General features: G+C 40.2%; 1 protein-coding gene across 5 annotated transcripts in view; it reads left to right on the forward strand.

Annotated features, from left to right (window-relative positions):
* The window catches only part of sfmbt2 (Scm like with four mbt domains 2), a 197,079-nt gene that overhangs the window by 79,057 nt on the left and 103,511 nt on the right, over positions 1 to 14,511 (forward strand). For all 5 annotated transcript variants that reach the window (XM_041202509.1, XM_041202513.1, XM_041202510.1 and 2 more), the window contains one exon: positions 4,737 to 4,834. In XM_041202509.1, coding sequence (XP_041058443.1) covers positions 4,737 to 4,834 — 98 coding nt within the window. The remainder of the gene's footprint in view (positions 1 to 4,736; positions 4,835 to 14,511) is intronic.

Consider the following 14,511-nt stretch of genomic DNA (forward strand, 5'->3'; position numbering starts at 1 on the left):
TTAAAAAAACTACTAATAACATTGTAAATCTGCAGAAGATGTTCTTAGGTTTTACAGTGAAATTATTAAATTATTGGGTCATTTTTAGTTATTGTGCCTCACAAAGACATATCACACCCGGCTCAATTTTTCCGTTGGTGAGTAGGGGATGGGGCCCACTCACTGACGCGGGATGAAGTTGGGGGGAATCCTCGACTTCACCATGCCCCATTTAAATCTTCAGGAAGGCGGGGGTACAGCTGTCCGCCTGCTGACCTATCAATGGGCAAGTGAGGCTATTGACAGGATGATTAAAACAATTAAAGGACCTGCCCGTCCAACCTTAAGGTTGGTGGGCAGGCCAGGAGCCCCAGCGGGCTTCTGAAAAAACAGAACACCGGCGAGATGAGGTTTCATGTAGGTTTTAAAAAAGTTTATTAAAATTTTTGTGAAATTTATTAACATGTCCCAACTTGTATGACATTGTCACATGAGGGGGACATGTTAATGATTTTTTTATTTTTCTATTTTTAAAGTTTGAAAAACTTTCAGCGATCTCCCTGAGGCAGCACTTAGCCTCAGGGAGATGTGCGCATTCTCGCATTTGGGGAATCCCCCCCCCACCCCCCCAACCGCCTGCACAGGAAATGCATAGCGCTTCCCACCGGACGTCACGCTGGGCGGGACTGAGGGATTCCCCCGCCCACACGGGGCGCATAGCACTTCTGTGTGGACGTCACGCTGGGCGGGCCTTAATTGGTCTGCCCACTTAAAATGGTGGCACGCCCCCAATCGGAGGCGTGTCTCCGCACACCCGCTCTTCAACCCACCCCTCCCCCCCCACCCCCGACGGGGGAAAATTCTGCCCATAAAGTTGTGCTTTCAGATTATGTTTGAATGGAGCCTTTCGAATTTGCAACCTTTTTGTGGATTCCAAAGCATTACAGGGGGCAGACAGAAAGACACCTTTGCTGTGCAGATTGATGCTCCATTTTTGGAATATTCCAGCCTAGGTTGAGAAAGGTGTTAGGTGTAAGCTGCCTCTCAAACAGCACTGTGGGTGTACTACTCCACTCAATTTGCAGCTGTTCAAGTAGCTGGCTCAATATCATCTTCTCAAGGGCAAGTAGGGATGGGCAATAAATGCTGGCCTTGTCAGTGATGCTCATCCCATGAATGAATTTTAAAAAATTGCTTTCCCACAAGGAGGAAAATAGAAAAGTTGCCACAGAGGACTCATTTCTATCTCATAGAAGCCAAATGGAAGTTTGTTGCCCACCTGATCCCCTCAAACAGAGTTTTGTAAGAGGAGAGAAACTATAAGAAATCTACTTTGTTTTTGATAGCATTTCTCATCTAAACTAGAGTTGCTTTATAATTAACAAAACTCAAACCAGGATAGAAAGTGAAACAGAAGTGTGGGGATGAAGGCTGAAAGCACAGTAGAAGAACAGGTTTTGAATGAGGGAGAGGTTGCAAGATGGAGGAATTATGCAAAGTTCTAGAGGACAGGGATGAAGACCATTGAGGGGTGAAAACAAAATTAATCACTGTGGGAGGGAGAGAGATGTGGACAATGTATAATTGGAGCAGATTGTTGAAGTACGCAGTGGCCATTCCATGGAAAGAATTGAAGATAATGTGCATTGATGTAGAGTTTGGTAAGCGTGCATTGACTGGGGCAAGAAGATTATTGATGTCCTGACTAGTGAGAAATAGACAGGAAATAACAAATTACACTGTTAGCCATGGCTACGTTGGTAGCACTCTTGCCTCTGAATTAAAAGGTTCCAGGTTGAAGCCCCACTCCAGGGCTTGAGTACAAAAATTAAGGCTGAGATTCCATTGCAGGGTGTCAGGGAGCACTGCATTGTTGGGGGTATTTTTTGGATGAGATGTTAAACCGAGGCCCTATCTACCTGCTTAGCAAATGATCCCATTCTGTTATTTCAAAGAAGAGCAGGGGAGCTTTCCCTGGTGTTCTGGTCATGTTTAACCCTCAATCAACATGATAAAAACAGATTATCTGAATATTATCATATTGCTGTTTGTGGAGTTTGCTGTGCGCAAATTGGCTGTCATGTTTCTAACAACAGTGGTGACACTTCAGATGTACTTCATTGTCTGTAAAGCACTTTGAAAGGTCCAGTAGAGACTTAAAAAGCATTGGATAAATGCATTTTTTCTTTTCATTTGAAGATGTGTTGTTAGAGGTTAGAGGATAAGTTGAACAACCATTTAGTATTATGGCAGAAGCAACTAGAAACATGTTTTTGAATAACAATCAAAAGGTGTCATTTGAAAATGCAAACTGAAAGTAAATTTTAGGGCAGCATCTCCCTGTCAGTGAGCTGGAGGTGGGACCTGCTCACTGATGCATAAAATGACGTGCGGTGACATTGGGCGTGCGTCCCAACGTCACTGCGCATCACTTAGATTATCAGTTCGGTGGTTGTGTAGCCGACTCGGCTGTGCACCCGCCAAACTGTCAAAGGCCTATTAAGGCCTGTTTGAAAACTAATTAACTCAATTGAATGAGCTGCCCGTCCAACCTTAAGTCTGGGGGGGGGGGGGGGGGGGGGCGGGGGGGGGGGCAGGCAAAGAACCCAGGCGGCCTTTGCATTTCTCATGAAACCCCATCTACGGGCGGGATGAGGTTTCGTGAGGTGTTTTAAAATCTAATAAAAATTTATACATTATTATTTGACATGTCCAAGCTCACGTGATAGTGTCACCCGAGGGGACATGTTTTAAAAGTTTAAAAGTCGTGCCGCAGGGAGATCTTTGCGCTTTTTCACGCACATGTGCGAAAGAGCGCAGGGAACCACATAGGGAATCCACTCCCCGTCTGCAAAGGGAGTGTATAGCGCTTCCGGGCATGCGTCACGGTGGGCTTGCCTTATTTGGAACGCCCACATAAAATGGTGGCGTGGCTCCGACCAGGGATGCTGATCGGGTCCGTGCCCATCCCTGCACAACCTCCACCCCCCCCCCCCCCACTGATGGGGGGAAGTTTCTGGCCCAAAGCATTCTTTGAAGAGGTTTGCATATTAGATATAATGATATAATATTTTCATAGTGTTTTTTGTTTATAATTTTGTAACTAATTCTGAAAGCATTGATACTCAACATCAATCTCCACTCTCCTATAGAAAACTGATTAATTAGTGAAGTGTATAGTTATTGTTAGGTTAGAACATTGATTGAAGTTAAAGTTTGGTGATAATGAAGTTAAAGAAAAATATTTTTATCAACTCAAATCCCATTTTATTTCCACACACACAGGGTTGAATTTTATGGTCCTTACTGGTGCTGGTTGGGGCACATAAAATCCCGTGGGCAGGTGCCTACCGCTGCCCCCACTGCAGTTATCCTGATGTTGGGGCTTTGCAGGTGGCACACCCACCAGTAAAGCCCCAAGTGGGTAATCAATTCCCACTTAAGGACCTTATTCCACTGTCGGTGCTGGGATTTTACTGGTGTCGAGAGCAGTCCACACCAAGAGCCCAACTCAGCAGGTTTACCAGCTCAAGCTAGTGGTGGGCAGGGATTTCCTCCATCACAGGCCCCCTGGACACATTGGAGGGTTGCCCCTATGATTCCCTGCCCTTCCCCCATACGCTCCCTGCCTTGCCCCTGTCTTTAGCCGTGGTCTGCCAACTTGGCACCCAGAGAGACCCCTGACTCACCTGCTGAGCTGAATCCAGCACAACATGCCTCCTCTCCGCTTCACCGCAGTATCATCAGTGGCTACCGCTCCTACTGGTGCTGCGTGTACTTAGAGAGCTGTCAACCTCTTGATTGGTCAGTATTTCTCTGAGGTGGGGCTTCCTGTTCCTGCGGACCAGATGTCCCACCTCACCTCTCTTAATTGGCAATCTAGTGTGCAATGACAGCGGTGCAGCCATTGTTTTAATGGGCGGACTCCCCCTCCTGACTTTTTAAGACTGTGGTGCCATGTAAACTCCAGCCCATAGATTTTGTACAACCATTTCACCATTAAAGAAAAACATGTAATTGTGTTTATAATCCATCTTCCATTTTAATTTACTACACTTTTTATGTTGGGTTCTTTACTGATGACTCACTGTGTACTTGGATTGATTGTGGGTTACGAAAATGAAATTTTATATTTTCAAAGGATGATGATAGAGTTATAATCATTAAGGGATTTGGAAATGCTGAAATCTATTACATTTTCCTTTCGGTTATAGGACCTGGAAAACCTATGAACCCGCCATTTGGATCCAAAACTTAAATCTTATAGTTGGAGACATTTTTTTCCTGGTTTATTGAGCTCTAATTATTCAGTATTTAAATACAAAAATATTGAATTGAAGGAACTTGCTACATTTCTTAAAAATAGCTAATCAAAGTGCAAAATAATATGTCTTAATCAGATTTAGCTTTGTATTGCACTGTTTAATCTAGATCAACTTTCATGTGTCACTGGCTTTTGGATTTTACTTCCTTAGTTTCGATATGTATAACCTGCGATTCACTTTTTTGATAAAACATAGAGCTCAATAATCTCAGCTGCAAGTTAACCTTAAGTTTTAGTGACATTTCTCAATCTTAGGCTTAAAAAGTTAACAATTGCTTTCTAAGACTGGAAATCAAATGTCAGCTTAAAGCAGTGCAAAAAAAAATGTGATGGATTTAGAGGTTGTGAATTCCTGTAAGTATTTAAAATTGCTAGAAAACCTTGTAGATTATGGTGACTTGTTGATGTAAATTCTTTGTGGGCTCCTTTCCAGAAATCCAGGCTCTTAAGGGTGATACTGAATGGAAAGATGCTCTTGAAAAGGCTCTCTCTGAAGCTGAAAACTTTTCATTGCCACTGGAGGTGTTTAAGGTAATTATTAACTTAGTTCTCTAGATTTACACAAAATAAACCAATGCATTTGGATTTGCTGTTTAAGATTTCAAAACCATTCAAAATGATTTAACTTTACAAATTAATAAAATAAAAACATATCGTTTTGATGTCAGGTCAAATTTTGTTCATAGGCTTAAGCGCTGCTTTGTAACAAATGCAGAAAACCAGATAGTGTAGAACATGGCAGCCCAAATATGGGTGGGTGAATTCAAACACCCTGCAAACCAATTAATTGCTGGCATTTGTGCCTCAGCAACACTGGGCAAAAGGAATGCCTGTGTATTCTTTGCATAAAACATTGCTGAGGTTGGGTGGAGATTTAAATTAAACAGCAGCTTGGCCTGTTGAATTTCACACACACCGTTTTTTAAATATAAATTTAAAACTTTTTTAAATTTAGGAGGATGGAAGCAGTTAAACGTGAAAAGACTTGTTTGGTGTTAAATACTGGCATAAACCAGCTGGTCAAATGGTCTATTTCTATGCTGTAGCTTCTATGTAAAGACAATTCCTCCCACTTTCCAGCCCACAAAATAATAGAGTTGGATAATGTGGTACAGAAAATCATAGCTGCTAAGGTTGAGTGCTGTGGCCTATCCACTAGGGTCTGGCTACAGCATCACAAGCACAATCGGTAAATACTCAGTCTCTGCTTTCTATGGTGCTACAGGATCATATCTGGTGAAACATTCCCACTCACTTGATCAATGCTGCTCTGCTTTATATCTGCGTATGAAATGATAACCTAAGTAGATTGGTGAATGACATGGCGGTTCTAGAAAGGCTAATAGGACTCAAACTGAATAAATTGCCAGGGATGATATTTAAAGAGCTGAGGGACTAGAGAGAAAATGTGAGGCACTGGCAATTATCATGAGAGAGTCAATTGGCATTGAGGTACATGTAGATTAAAAACAGGTTCCTGTAGTGTCCGTATTCAAAAAGGGCAATGTAATATATATGAATATGACTTGCATTTATATAGTGCCTTGCACAGTCTCAAGATGTCTTAAAATATATTACAGCCAATTAAGCTCTTTTAAAGTGTAGATACTGTTGAATTAAAGGATATACAGCAGCAAATTTGAGTGCACCAAGGTCCCACAAATGGTAATGACATAAATAGCCAGAATATCTGCATTTTTATTTGTTATTTGAGGGATAATGCTAGCTAGGGCTCTGGGAGAACTTGTCTGTTCTACCTTGAATAATGCAGTGGGATCTTTTACAATAATCTTAGAGTTCAGGTGGGGCTTTGTTTTAAAGTCTGACCTGAAAATGGTACCCTTGACTGTCAGACTAGATTATTTGCTCACATTTCTGAAGTGGGACTTCAACTCAGTGATCTTCTGACTCAGAGGCCATGATTTTAAAGTGGTAGCGGGTGGGTGGGTTGGGGCAGAGGTGGGTGCATGTGGTTGCAGTGTGTGCAAGGCCCAAAGTGGGCAGTGACCCTGGGGTGTCCAAAGCCATGAAGGCCCAAGCAATCTAAATCTTCTTTTGGCTTCTCCCATTTTTCTTACCATCGCCGCAATGCTGGTTAATCATCCTTCACCATTTTCTCCTGTCAGTCACCTGTTTTTCTTCCAAATCTGCTGTGTTTAAGTCTCTTACATCTTTCCATCTGGCCTTAGGCCTCCCTCTTCTGCTCCTTCTTCCTGGCAGTCCCATCTCCGTCACTCACCTCAACACATTTCCTTTCTCTATCTCGCTCCTCAACAGATAACTATACCATTTTAATCTCCTCTTGGCTACTTTTTTCGATGCTCCCACAATCTTCACTGACCCCTTGACGTACTAGCTCTTGTTCTTTCTTGTCACTCCACACATCCATCTCAGCATCTGCATATCATACATATCAAGTTCTTGTTCCTCTCTTCTTGATGTCCTATAGCGCAGAAACTTGGGCAACAAGGGAGGGCAGTATGGCAAGTGTCTTGTAGATTTTTCCTTTTCAGTTTCAGCGTTATTTTTCTATCCCAACACTCCACTGCACTTCTCCCAGCTGCCATCCCAATGGATCCCTCCCCATTTATCTGGACTTGGGATCAGTACCGATACAAGCTGGCTTGCCTGCACCTGTGGCTGGGTTGCCTAACCAATCTTAATAACCAAGCCCTATTCACGTAAATTTTCTCTGACTCTGACCCACTGTCTTTCTGGTGGGCAGAAGAAGGAATTTGTGTGGCTGATGACTGTAGCCAGGAATCTGCAGAATTTGTCCCTGCCAGTCAGGCAAGTGGTGAAGAGGAAGGGAAATCAGTCAGGTAAGTTGCTTACCTCCAGCACAATTAGGAGCTGGAAACCAAAGTGGTCTTTGGAAACCTGTAGAATGTGGTTTACCTAGACTTCCAAATGGCTTTTGATAAGAATTCCACACGAACGGTAATAAGTAAACTCAAAACTGTGGGCAGTTAGGATAAGTGGTCAAATTTTCAGATGATACGAAATAAAGTGAGGCACTTAGCAGACAACTAAGAAATCAAATGAATTGGACAAAGTATTTAAGTGGATAGAAGAACATCTGTTGCAATTTAAATTTGCACAAAGGTAAAGCAGAACAGATGAAAAGAAGTATACACTAAACTTTATAGAGTTCTGGCCAACAACAACAACTTTCGTTTTTATTGTGCCTTTAATGTAAGAAAATGTCAGCTGTTTTACAGAGCGTTTTTTAAAAATTCATTTGTGGAATGTAGGTGCCGCCAGCAAGGCCAATATTTATTGCTCATCCTAATACAACTGAATGGCTTACTCGGCTATTTCAGAGGGCAATTAAAGGTCAAGCACATTGTTGTGGGTCTGGAGTCACACGTAAGCCGAATAATGTTAGGACGGGATTTCCTCCCTTAAAGGACATTAGTGAACCAGATGGATTACAATAATTAAGTAGTTTCACGGTCACCATTATGGAGACTTTTTTCCCCCATATTTATTTATTTAATTAACTGAATTTAAATTCCCCAGCTGCTGGGGTAAGATTTGAACGCATACCTTTGGATTGTTAGTCCAGACCTCTGGATCAGTAGTTCAGTAATGTAACCTCAATACTACTGTAACCAATATACCCAAGTTTTTGACTTGATGTCAGTTTTTGACTATTACAAAGAAGCAGATGTTAGGAGGGGCAACTAAGAGCATGGTCAAAGAGAGAGAATTTAAGAAGAGTCTTAAAAGTGACGAGAGAAATGGAGACATGCACAGATTTGGGATGGGTATTTCAGAGCTTAGGGCTTTGACAGTTGAAGGCACAACTAGGACGGGCAACAAATGTGGCCGCACCTGTGACTCCCACATCACACAAATTAATCTTAAAAAAGGTGACCCTGTGCCCTTATGAGTCGTGTCCCTCTCAACACCCTCAACCACCATCCTCACCCTTGCTGATTCCCTCTCTAAGGCGTTTACTTTTTTTTGTAGTGTTTTGATCCTGGACCAGACCCCAAGTTTTTGGTATTATCCAGTTAGGGACCAATAACTTTTGGTTTAAAGTGGACAAAATTTAAGATTCAAGACACTTGCAAAAAGAATAAAACCACAAGATTCCATTGGTTTTGAGCAAACAAAAATAAACTTTACTATACAAAGTCAGAAAGATAAAACAATTTACAATATTGATCCTATATTCTAACAATCATAGTTTAATATGAGGTACATATGAATTAACAGACAAACTGTGGTCAAACACATCACAATGCACAATAAATGGCAGATACAGTCAAGATTGATTCCACAGATTTCTCAACAATCCACCCAGACATCAGTAAACTGAGTCAACTAAGCTCATTTGAAACTCTCTTTCAAAAGGGATTCCAGTCTTCACCTTTGAAGATTTTGCTTTGGAATTCTCTCTGAATGTTGCTCCAAATTGGATGGCTTCAAGAACTGCCCAGCTCACAGGGTTTCAGTCTTGTCTCCTGAGACTCAGCTCCTCTGGATTCCCGAGTATGCACTCGAGCACAACTTCAGCTCTTTGGCTGTGCAAAGCAGGATACTGCTGCTCCAAAGGGTACCTTATCCCCAACAGCCTGCAGCACGGATTCACTGACCTTCTACTACCTTCTTCAGCCGCCGGGGCTTCTCCTGTGCCCTCTCCACTTAAAGACCGCTAACCACCAGTCTTTTTCTCTGCTTGGAGCCTCTTTCTCTGCTCCTCTGTCTTGCTCCCTGCCTGGGACACTTCTCGACTACGGTGTTTGCCTCTGTCACATGATTTGGGTTTTTTGTGCCGTTTTTCCTCTTTTTTGACGCAGTTAGCCGCTGTTAAAATGGCTGAACCCTTTAACTGCTGGATTGTGCATGCGCCACTTACTCCCGGCCCCTGCATGAGCGAAAGACCTGAGGTCTGGCAGGGCGTGGAGTTCCCAGCCTCGCTCTTGATGAGGCATGTCTGGATTTCTTAACAGTGGCTAGATTGAGTTCTCATACTCGTTCTACCAGCAGCCATCGAGTATATGGAAAAAAACTACATATAGTTGTAAATGTAGTTTCTTTCTTTCTTGCAATTTATTTGCCATGTACGTGTTTGAGGTTACCTGGACAACATCCATAATTCACTTAACTCATAGACAAATGCAAAAGTAAAGAGACTGTTTAGGTCTGTTCCAGTTAATGGATTGTGACTTTAATTGACAGGAAATGGAATATTAATTGGCTTATCAACAAGCCAACTAGGACTGTACAGAGCATTTTAATTTCACAGTTTGTGTTCACACTTTAACGTGGCATAAAGATAACCACTCCAATCAGGAAACCCGCCACCAGTAGGAAGATTTTTAAAAACCTCTTTATTACAAAGAATATAATAGTTTTAAATGTTATAGGAAAATGTTTTTGTTTGCTTCTAAAATGAAACTTTTCATGGTCCTTATTCTGGAATTTTTCTTTTATGCCACAGTGGCACCCTTATTATCTGTGCTCTACTACCCTCCAGAATATTTGCAGGATAAAGTCTTTCCTCAAAATATTGTCTAGTTTCGTAACCTCTTATGTTGTTTGTATTTCTTTTTACTTGGTAAATAAAGCTACATTTTATTATTTACATTATACTTACCTTAATTCCTGTGTTGTGAGTATTGCAACACCAAATGTGCATGGTCATATAAGAATTCTTGATTATCAGCTAATTTTTCTTATCCATGAGGGTTCTTCCCATTTATAGTGGATGGATAAAAAGGGTCCCACTGAATCTGATTATTTCATTTAATTATTATGTTGATGTACTAAGTTAGTATAGTAATCAATTTTGCATCTTATATGGGAAATGTCCTTCTAGCACTGAAGCACTGAAGATGTGACCCTCAATTTGTATAGAAATTTATCTTGGTGAAATAAATTTTAAAATCCTATTCTTTTCCGCATTTGGCTAATTGATGAGCACTAATATTTATTGAGATTTTAAAAATGCTTTAAAAGCTAACCTAAAAGTGTTTGATGTACTTTTGGGCCCATGGGAATAAGCACTTTATCAGCTGCCAGGGCATTCTTCGATTAGATGCAGATAAAGTCACAACATAAAAACATTATTGCACAAGTAGCACCGAAAAAGATGTCCAATAATGGACAGCTGGGATTGAGTTACAGGCAATTACACAAATCAATTATGGGTGCATGTGTGGGGGAGGAATTCAGGTGACATTATGAACTGAGTGTAGATTGATTCATTAGCAGCTGAATCTTGTGTTTCTATTTTTAAAAATATTGTTTTGCTCATTTGTAAAAACTTATTAATTACGACATATGTAGAATATACTCAGGTTATTATTGTTGAAAAGGTTAATGAAGCTTACTTTATGAACAAACATAGCAGTCCTCCTGCACTATAGCACCATTGTGCTTTATATCTGTACAGGGTTATATGTTATACCATATTTTTGATATCAATGAATACATGTTGCCAATCATGTGATGGAAAAGTTTCCAAGAAATTGAATGACTGTAAATTTGTTTAATGTGTGAGAGACTGTAACTCTTCTGAAAATATGCAGTAAATGTTGTAGTTGTGGTTAGAGCAAGAATACCATTGCAGCAGTTGTGTTCTGAATGGATTTTATTGCCTTGCATTTCTAGGAATGAGTAATAACGAGAGGCCTTTGCAGAAAATCTATTCAGCTTGCCAATCTGCCCTTTCAGTTTGGCATTCTGCCAGTTTTGGTTTCATTTTGTTCTTGCTGTAATTGCATGTGGGATGCTGGAAAAATGTTAACAATGATGCTGGAAAACCCATTATTGACAAATGATTGCTGCAGATGTGAGCTGCAAAAGATGAATACTATTTTATTTATCGATTTGCAGTAACCACATTGTGCTGTCTTTGGATGTTTTTATATAAGCACTATGAATCCTTTTATAGCCAATAGTTGTCCCAGCTCTATTCTAATTATATTTAGTTAGTCATTTAAAGCTGTTTACAGTTACCACTTGTATTAACTTTGTTATCTTGCATCATCTTAAGACTTCTGCACAAAGCAACATTTTATTAATCTCCTCTTCTATTATTTTGAGTAATGGTTCAGTTTGTCTTAACACTTCAGAAAGTGCAAATGCTTTGTGAGAAATCTATCAATTAAACATTTATAATTAAAACAGGTGATGAAAAATATTAAATTACCATATCTATTTTGACAGTTTGTACTCCAACTTCTGAGGAGAAATGTAGAATTGTTTAATGAAAAATTGTGCACACTTTAGTGCAAGTTTATAGGAAGTACATACAGGCTACTGATTGTAAACAATTAATGCCAGAGAAAATTCTATGGTACTTCAAGCCTTTTTAAGGCCCTTCTTAGATGTAAACTTTATTTAAATCAAAACCTAAATCCTAAATTAAGAGTATTATACCCATGCATTTTTCACCCTGTCAGTAAATCTACTGTTTTTTGAGACAGTTTATTGCAAAATCAAACCTCATTTTTTGATGCACACTCAATTTAGTTTAAATTGCAGATCAACTGTAGGGAAATTGAACTATTACATTCCTATTTACTTTTTATTGTTGATTTTTCATTATAAGGGTGAGAAACAGGTAACATTTAACAACTGACACCCTTTCCAATCTCTGCATGAAGTTGATGAAGAAGTATTGGCATATAGTATATGCAAGCAAAGCTAACTGAGTGTGAGAAGAAATGCTCAACAATTTAATAATCGCACAGAAAAAGAGAAACAACAACTTTAGGTTTAGCCATATATCAAATGGGTAAGAAAATTCATGTAGTCATCCTTTTAGTTCCATCTTTAAGCTAGAATAGAAACACTGGTATTGAATCAAATAAACAAAACCTAACTTAGGTGTCTGAGTGGTTATATTCCTGTGCAGTTCTGATTAATATTGCACCGAAGGACACCGAGGAAAGTGAGAGTGGAAATTGCAGAGGCACTGGCTATAATTTTCCAATCTCCTTTAGGCTCAGGGGTGGTGCCAGATGTCACAACTCACTGGGGATAACATGCTGTAATATCAAACCCTGCCATTCCCTGAGCCATGACAAATGTGAAAAATTTGACCAAACCCACCAGATTGCCTCAATTCTATCTAGCTGTATAATTTAGGTTAACAGAATACGAGCACCAGGTTTGTAAACTTAAGTAAATAACTGTTTGTTGAACAAACTGTCATTAACCAATGGCCAAAAAAAAGGAAATATGAACTGCTGATTTCTTACACTATAACTTAAACTCGACCCACTTCTTAAATCTCTATACACACACACGTACAAGACACATAAAACACACAAAAACATGGATTTTAAAGGTGAGAGAAAACAGCTCAATAGCACCAATTCCAGAGTACAGGATTCAATGGGTTGATTTTAAGTTCTGTCTTCCAAATTCCTTTCAGTTCTTGTTGATGACATGAGGTGGCCTATCAGTTCTTGTTGATGACATGAGGTGGTCTTCTAGTCCTTTTATTTATTTCACTGGTTGAACACTTGCCTTTCAATATCTAACAGTGATTTTCCCTCTTGCCTCTTGACAGGGGTCTTTAGAGAGAGAACAGATTATAGAGATATGAGAAGAAAAGCCAGCTAACTCTTATTGTGGAATTACTGGAATTTTCCACATGGGTGAAAGAGGTTTTAGGTCTTGTTCCATCCAGGCTAGGAGCTATTCAGCCACACTGCTTCTCACACAACCTGATCACCTGGTCAGGAGCCAATTAAAATATTGTTGCTAGGCAGCTCCCTTAGTCCAGGACTCCTTTCCAACACCATCCTGTCTTTCATGGCGCACTCTGTTTCAGGACTGCACATTGTATATATCTCTCATCCTGTTCCAATGGACACATCTTTCAACCTGCAGCCATTGGAATTCCAATCCGCAGTCCAACAGAAAATAAAAAGATATGTCCTTTACAATAGTCCTACAGAAATAAAAAAGATATGCTCCTTAAACAGAGGACTGCGGAATTGCAAATGTAATTCCCTTGTTCAAAAAATGGTGTAAAAAAAAATAAGCCCAACATCTACAGGCCAGTCAGTTTAATGTTGGTGAAGGGGAAGCTTTTAGAAATGAAAATTTTGGACAAAATTAATAGTCACTTGGGCAAATGTGGGTTAATTTGGGAAGCCAGCACTGATTTGTTAAGGACAAATCATGTTTAATTAACTTACTTCCTCAAAAACCTCAAGCATCAGATGGTTGATGAGGGTAATGCTGTTATTGTGATGTACATGGACTTCCAAAAGGCATTTGGTAAGGTCCTGCACAACAGACTTGAGCAGAGTTGGAGCTCATGGTATGAAAAGGATAGGAGCAACATGGATATGAAATTGGTTGAATTACAGAACAGAGAGTGGTGAATGATTGTTTTCTTTTGCACTGGAGGAAGGTTTATGGTGGATTTTCCCAGGGATCCTTGTTGGGAACCCTGCTCTTCCTGAAATATATTGATGACCTGGACCTTGGTGTACAGGGCACAATTTCAAAATTTGCAGATGATACAAAATTCGGAAGTATTGTGAACCATGAAGAGGATAGCGTGAAGTTCAAAAGGAAATAGGTTGGTGGAATGGGCAGAAAAGTGGCAGATGAAATTTAACGCAGAGAAGTGAGAGTGATTCCTTTTAGTAAGAAGAACACGGAGAATATAAAATAAAGGATACAATTCTAGAGGGGGTGCAGGAGTAGAAGGACCACTGTATATATGTGCATAAATAATTAAAGGTGAAAGGACAGGACGAGGTTGAGAGAGCAGTTAATAAAGCATCCATGTGGTGGCTTCCAAGAAAGGATGCTGGGCTGCTTTGTATTTTTCCATGTCAAAGAGATCATAGATTACTTGCTCTGGTATATTATCTTGTTTATTGTTAAATTCACCTACCTGCAATTCCAGCTCATGTGAAGACCAGGTCTCTTGAACATTGGAATGCAGCTTTCTTAGGACCTGGAACTTGCCCTCTTTGCAGAAACCATGGCTGGGTGTAGCAGCTGAAGCTTCTCAATCTATTTCCTTCTCTAACCTGCCTTGTGTGCACTCTGACAAGAAACCAGAAGGAGTAAAAGAATATAATAGAATTGTATTAATCTGAATCTGGAAAGAGTCACAGTCTCCAGAAGAACCAGCTGTACCTGCCCTAAATCTAGTGCAGCAAAGAATTCCTGGATGTACTCTTCACAAGTAGATCCAGACCCTGCTCAGAAAAGAATATTTG

The sequence above is a fragment of the Carcharodon carcharias genome, chromosome 13 (assembly GCF_017639515.1).
Source record: "Carcharodon carcharias isolate sCarCar2 chromosome 13, sCarCar2.pri, whole genome shotgun sequence".
NCBI classification, from domain to species: Eukaryota; Metazoa; Chordata; class Chondrichthyes; order Lamniformes; family Lamnidae; genus Carcharodon; species Carcharodon carcharias.